The sequence below is a fragment of the Manis pentadactyla genome, chromosome 4, assembly GCF_030020395.1.
Source record: "Manis pentadactyla isolate mManPen7 chromosome 4, mManPen7.hap1, whole genome shotgun sequence".
NCBI classification, from domain to species: Eukaryota; Metazoa; Chordata; class Mammalia; order Pholidota; family Manidae; genus Manis; species Manis pentadactyla.
Window position 1 is genome coordinate 135,053,859 of NC_080022.1, and position 7,473 is coordinate 135,061,331.

At 41.8% G+C, this 7,473-nt stretch overlaps 1 protein-coding gene across 1 annotated transcript; it reads right to left on the reverse strand.

Annotated features, from left to right (window-relative positions):
* Positions 1–1,329: 1,329 nt before the first annotated feature.
* On the reverse strand, positions 1,330–6,091 carry ODF4 (outer dense fiber of sperm tails 4). The gene is given in 6 exon segments (XM_036895774.2): positions 1,330–1,569; positions 1,572–1,628; positions 1,820–1,889; positions 1,891–1,955; positions 2,286–2,456; positions 5,752–6,091. Coding segments are annotated over 6 exon segments (822 nt in total). The 3' UTR covers positions 1,330–1,450.
* Positions 6,092–7,473: the final 1,382 nt, after the last annotated feature.

Genomic DNA, 7,473 nt, shown 5'->3' on the forward strand with positions numbered 1-7,473 from the left:
CAATTAGGTTATATATATTTCTAAGGCAGAGGTCAGGACCTCCCTTTGTTTAATGTCCCTTCCTTCAGGGTGACTAATTCAATAAATCTTCCAATAAATCCTTGCTAGCTACCAGGGGGGAGGAGTGCAAGGGGGAACACTGAGTGGGGATTTTTAGAAGGTCTAATCTGCCTAATTTTCAAGTCCATGTATTGGGTTCTTTGCTCATAATATTTGCTTGTAACTAGGTTAGGAATTCCACAACTGCTGATCGGGTAGAGTAAGAATAAGAATCTCAAACTCAAACCAAATAGAAATCAGTCATACATACTAGGTTGAACCATATGAAGTTGTCAACATTAACTGCTCAAACAGCAGTTTCATGTGGTTCAACGTAAAAATACATACATTTTTAACACGCCCAATCCACCTTGTCCCTGCATTCCTCCAGCTGGCAGACATCACGGCTCTCTCTGAAGGGATTAAATGATGACAAAGATTATTCATAGGCACTCTCCTGGGAGGCCAGTCCTTCTGTGCAGGGACATCTGAATCCCAGTAGTCATCGCTAATGATGCCCACACAGCTGATGCATGTACTCATGAGACTGGGTTTATAACCTAAATGTGCGACGTGTCTTTTGATCTTAGGGCCTGACCCTAGTGTTTTCCTTCTTGTAATATTTCATTCCTGCTATGCGTGTAGGGCGTGGGAGGCTTGGATGGATGGCAGGAAGCAGCCAGAGAGTGGAGGTGGTTGGGGTGGAGCTGGTAAAGTTGGTGGTGGTGGTGGTGGTGGTGGTGAAGGTGGTGGCAGAGGCAGAGTTGGAGGTGGTGCTGGTGGTATACAGGCACAGCACTCTGGGAGTTGGGCATAGAGTGTGGGATTGCTGCCTAGGGCATGCAGCGCAGCCACACCTCCTACTGGTCCCTCACTGTTTAACCCAGCTCTTACCCTGGGGCCATTTCACTCATGAATCAATCATTATGAATAAGCCAGCAGGTTCTTAAGCGATGTCTCTCTCCTAATCAGTCCTCCTACCTACTAACTAACAAATGTTGGGATAGGGGTAACAAAATTTAAAAAGGCTTAGCTTTCCAGAGGTGTTTTCCTATGTCCAAGTCTCTTAGGGGAGAGTTGGGCAGGTCTGGGGACAAAGGGTGCCACCAAAAGGCTTCTCAGCAGGAAGAACTAGGGAACAAACTTGCTCTTTCTCCTTCCTCAATTTCAAGTTGTTGTCTTGTCTCAATGACTGCCGGACATGATAAAGAAGGGACAGACAAATTTATTCCACGTTCCCCAAGCTGTGGGCAAGGCAGGGGCAAGGAAGAGGAATGTAAAGCTAATTTAAAACCCTCCCTTCCTAATTCCTTACAGTGATGAGCATCAACGAGCTCAAGGGTTGTGGGAAAGTATGAGGAAAGGGATTCAGATGAATGGACACAACTTGGTGCCAGGAGTTCAGAAGAGGTTACAACGATGCCTTCTCTTGCTCAGAGTCCAGGTCTTCTTGGTTGACAAAGGTCTTTGAGACAATCTGCTCCTTCAGAGAGTCCTGTACTGAAGCACAGCTGCAGGACATGCTGCCAGAGAGAGATGGCTTATAATCAGACTCCAGAAATGTTCATGGTTAAAGTAACAAAGGAGCCCTGGGAAAGGACAAGAGGATGTGAGAGGGGAACATCAGAGAGTGGGAGCAAAGTGGCAGGCAGGGTGAGGCCAAAGGAAAGGCAAGTCCCTAAGAACCTGTCTCTGGGGATTGCCAGCCCACTCCCTCCGAACTTTCTCAGCCTTGAGCCCCCCATGTCCCCTCCTTCCCATGGTTCCCCAGGATACTCACCACAGGTGACATATAGGACAAACACCAACCAACCAACAAAATAGCTCCAGCCAATGGGTACTGACATGTTTCTTCTTCAACTCGAATATCCAGAGGTTAATAGGGAACAACATGAGGGTGAAGAAAATAACAATAACTAGGAGACAGGAAGTGGAGAGATCTTATTCTCACCAAAGAATCCCATAGGGACTCTCCCTTATCTACTGAGCTACCACCACAACCACAACTCCCATCAGCGCCCTAAGTACCCAGCCCCAGAGGTTCATGGGAAACAGTCCATCCACCTCCATCTCTCCAGTGACCAGGAAATGATGGAACTCAATTCTCAGGCAACAACTACCAACAGTTCTGTTCTCCCACTACCCACAAAACCCCTACCCGACTCCCAAAGAAAGGAAGTGGAAGAAGTGCCTGGGAAGATCCAGGCTAGGAGAAACTAAGGACCTTTTCCAGAGCTAGGGGGCACCTTCACAGAAGCTCATGACAGGTCCAACCCAGCTACAGTAGGACAATCTCTGAAGGCCAGGTAGGTATGGCAGGTGCAGCCAGATGGTGAAAACCAAGCCCAGCCCCAGGGCCACAGAGGTTATCTTGGCCACCCCAAAGAACAGGTGATTTGTCCACAGCTTAAAACTGTCTGGAGAAAATGAGAAAACAAGATGAGCTAAGGATTCACAGAAGAGAAAATACAGTCAAACGAGCAAATACCAGAAAATGTTCAGGCCTGGTAGTAACCAAAGAAATACACATTTGAAGTGGACTTGAACGTCAATTCTCAAAAGAAATAAGAGTGTCCGTCCAATAAACATATGAAATTCAATACAAAGAACTGCAAATTCAATATAGTTTTAAAAATCTATCAAATAGCAAAGATCAAAACAAAATTGATGTTACCTAATGTAGGGAAGGATTCAGAGAAAAGAGATGTTCTCACGCACTGCTAGTGGGCAGCATTTCTGATGACTGATCTGGCACAAAATAGTCCAAAAAATCTAAGGCAGTGCTTTGACCCAGCAATGCTTCTTCTTGGAGTTTATGTCAAGGGCATAATCCAAGATCTGCAACAAATTCTATGTACAGGGATCTTCTTTGCAAAGATATTTATATGTCCAACAAGAGACCTGTTAAATCCCATACATTGGATTGTTATGTATTCATTAAAAGTGATATGAAAGATGCTTGTCTCCAAATAGAATGTCTCTAGGAAGAAATGAGAAACTGGGAAGCAAGTTTGGAAGCCAGAGGTGGGAGGCTCATTTCACTACATAATCTTTTGTGTTTTTAAAATTTCATTCTGTTCACATACTGCCTAATCAAATAAATTTTAAACATTAGTGATGTTGTAGAATAACTATTTAATGATATAAGTAAATGTTTACAATTGAAAAGTGGAGTTTCAACACAGAGTATGAAGAAAGATTGTAATTTTGAAAAAAGCAAAAATAAATATGTATTTATTAAAATACAAATATATATATTTATTTGTATTATATTTTTACACATGTATACATATTAGTATATGCATATATACATATGCATACACACACACACAAAAGATGAAGTAAATCCATAACAATGTCAACTGACTACATGTGCAGAAATTTTAGGTGATTTTTATTTTCTTTCTTAAATTTTCTGCATATCCCACAATAAATGTGCAACATTTTTTGAATCAGAAAAGAGTATGTATTTATATATTTAAAGTTCACAGTCACTGCTGGCAAAGGCACAATGAAACAAGCCTTGTCATATGTCATTAGTGGAAGCATAAATTGCTTTCATACTTTTTAAAAATTATAGCTGATATGCAATATTATATTGGTTTCAAGTGTACAACATAGTGACTCAACAGTTATCTACATTATTAAATGTTAACCCCAACTAGTTTAGTTACTGTCAACATAAAAAGATGTTGCAGAATTACTGACTCTATTCTCTATGCTTTACTTTTCATCCCCATGACTAAGTTGCATTATGATTGAGATTTCGTGCCTCTTTATCCCCTTCACCTATTTCACCCACCCACCCAAATCCCTCCCACATGATAACCACCAGCCACTTCTCAGCATCTCTGAATCTACTATTGTTTGTTCATTTGTTTTGTTTTGTTTTGTTTTTAGATTCCACATGTAAGTGAAATCATATGGTATTTGTCTTGTTCCACCTAGCTTACTTCACTTAGCATAATACCTTCTAGATCCATCCATGTTGTTGTAAATGGCAAGATTTCTTTCTTTTTTATGGCTGGGTAATATGCCATTATATATGTACCACATCTTCTTTATTCATTCATCTATTGATGGGCACTTTGATTGCTTCCATATCTTGGCTATTGTAAATAATGCAGCAACAAACATAGGGTTGCATATAGCTTTTCAAATCAGAAAGTTTGTTTTCTTTGGGTAAATTCCTAGAAGTAGAATTACTGGGTCATATGGTATTTCTATTTTTAGTTTTTTGAGTAATCACTATACTGCTTTCCACAGTGGTTGGACCAGTTTGCATTCCCACCAACAGTGTAGGAGGGTTCTGCTATCATACTTTTTGAAAGCAACATGGAAAATTTTATTAAGAGCCTTAAAATATTTATGCTCTTTGATCCAGTAAACCCGCTTTGGGACATCTATGCCAAAGAATTAATATTAAACACAGAAAAAGCTTCATGATTAAACTTTGTTGCTCTTTTTTTCTCAAATATGAAATTGGAGATAAAAGTGCCAAGAACAAGGAAGAAAAAGAGTCAAGTAAAATGTGATAAATCTGTTAATTTAGAATGTGGCAAATTGTATTATATCTCATAATGACAACATTTTAAGTAATATTACAATGACAATAATTTAAGAGAAAATTCTTTATGAAGCATAAGTACAATTATGTAAAAACTATTCAAAACTTGTTCAATTAAAAAAAAAATGACTGAAAAAGATTGAGTGCTCAACTACTACTAGAGGCCAGTCTTTGAGTAGCACCACAGAGCAAGATGGGTGCTTCCATGAGTTTTGGAGCTGGACACAACTGAGTTATTCTAAACCTGCCATTATTAGGTTAATCCATATGCATTTGCTCTTTTCATAGGTGAAAAGCAGTCTAATATTGGCCATTTCATGTGATTCAACCTAATAATTTCAAGACCCTGAGCAAGGTACTTAATCAGAGTCTTGATTTTCTCATCTGTGAAGCAAGGGTAATTATCCCTGTCTCTTAGGGTTGATTGAAGAGTAAGTGAGCAAATAGAATAAGTGTGCAATAAATGATAGCTTTGGTTTCCTCAAATTTATTGTAATAAAACATATTGTTGTCATGATGGAAAAAGATAATAACTGTGTAACTTGTTTTTAATGTTCACTAGAGTGATGAAATGGAAATAGAGTCAAAAGCTCTGGTTTTCCCCAAGAGCTGAGGAAGGAGGCCCAAACCCAGGAAATGATGCCTTGAGATGAACTAAAACTAGGAATGAAGTGGCCTCAAGAGCACTGGGAAGGAAGGAGAAAGGAAAATAGATGTGGCCCAGAAGGCAAAGCCTAAAGCAGAAAGGGAGAAAAGTGGTTGGGCCCAGGGCCTGAGGGAGAGCTTTCTCGGGACTCCTCCCGAAGCTCTGGGTATGCAAGCCTGCAAGAAGGAAGTCCCTTCCTTGCTGGGGCTCTTCTCCCAATGTAATGGTGAGTTGGGTGATTAATGAGTGATTCACATGCTGAAAGTCCATGGCTTTTGGAACATTTTTGTAAGCACAGACTTGGCTCCAAGCCTCATCAAAAGAAGTGCCACTTTCCACTGGCTCAGGCAAATCGAAATGTGGGGGAGGAAAATTGATCCTTGGTGGTCTTAGGGCCAAGGAGCCATCTGGCTGGGACCAAAGTAGCAGAGGGAGGGGTGCAGATGTGGAGGCCTAGGCAGGCTGATGCCCTGGGGTGGGAGCAGGTGGAGAGCCTCACCTTTCCCATTCTCTGGGTGGGAGCAGCTCTTCAGATCGCAGTTGTGCAGGAGCCCCATGGACATGATGTGAGACGACATGTAGATCCTGGAGCTAATGTCTGCAGGCCAGCGCTGGTAGAAACAGCTCCTGGAGAGGCACAGCCAACTCTTGGAGAAGACCATGACCAGCAGCAGGATAAAGGCAGCCAGGCTGAGCTCTGAGGCCAACACCTGCAGCTTCCAGCAGGACCTGTGTATAATTTTCCACCACAAGGGCAACATGGAGCCCCTGAGTGGCTTTGGGCAGTGTTTCCGGGGCAGCTGCCTGTCACTGCCAGGCTCAGATCCCAAGTTCCACATCCCCGCCTCTCGTCCTGGGCTCACCTTCACCCAGCCCTCCCCATCCTTTTCAGGCCTCTGATACTCATCCCTGTCTCCTCCTGACCCAAGGAACTCACCCCTAACGTCTCCTGTCCCCATCTTGAGCAGCTCCTGTCTCCCCTTCTATCCTCTACCCAATCTCCCCCACCCCTACTCAGGCTCAGGTGCCCCTCATCATTTAAACTGTTTCCATCAGGTAAAGCACTTGCCACCATAGAACCTAGGGTCTGGGAAAGAACAACCTATTCAGCAAGATAGGGCCCCTAACTACCAAGGAATATTCCTGGGGGTCAGTTGAGTGGGGGAGGGGCCCAAGGTTTCAACTCAAGCTCTCTTGAAACCCTGCTCATCAGGCCCTGGCTCAGAACTGTGGATTGATGCCTCCCTTACCTAAGACCCTGAGATCTCTGAGGGTCTCCTTTTCTCCTCCCATGTCCTCTGCCCTAACTGTAATCCCAAATGCTCACTGACAGAGCAGGAGGATGGAGCTTGTCCTCAGGAAACCTCTACCTCCAAAAAGACACTCAGACAATGGATCAATGACCAAATAAAAACAGAGATCAAGCAATATATGGAGACAAATGACAAGAATAATTCAACAATGCAAAATCTGTGGGACACAGAGAAGGCTGTGCTAAGACAAAAGAATATTGCAATACAGACCTACCTTAGGAAAGAAGAACAATCCCATATGAACAGTCTAAACTCACAATTTATGAAACTAGAAAAAGTAGAACAAATGAGGCCCAAAGTCAGTAGAAGGAGGGACAAAATAAAGATCAGAGCAGAAATAAATAAAACCGAGAAGAATAAAACAATAGAAAGAATCAATGAAAGCAAGAGCTGGTTCTTCTAGAAAATAAACAAAATAGATAAACCCCTAGCCAGACTTATCAAGAAAAAAAGAGAGTCTACACACATAAACAGAATCAGAAATGAGAAAGGAAAAATCACTACGAACACCACAAATACAAAGAATTATGAGAGAGTATAAACTGGATAACCTAGAATAAATGGAAAACTTTCTAGAAAAATACAACCTTCCAAGGCTGACCCAGGAAGACACAGAAAACCTGAATAGACCAAATACCAGCAACGAAACTGAATTGGTAATCAAACAATTACCTAAGAAAAAAACTCCTGGACCAGATGGTTTCACTGCTGAATTTTATCAAACATTTAGTGAAGACCTAATATCCATCCTCCTTAAAATTTTCCAAAAAGTAGAAGAGGAGGGAATACTCCCAAACTCATTTTATGAGGCCAGGATCACTCTAATACCAAAACCAGGCAAAGACACCACAAAAAAAGAAAATTGCAGACCAATATCCCTGATGAACATAGATGCAAAAATACTCAAC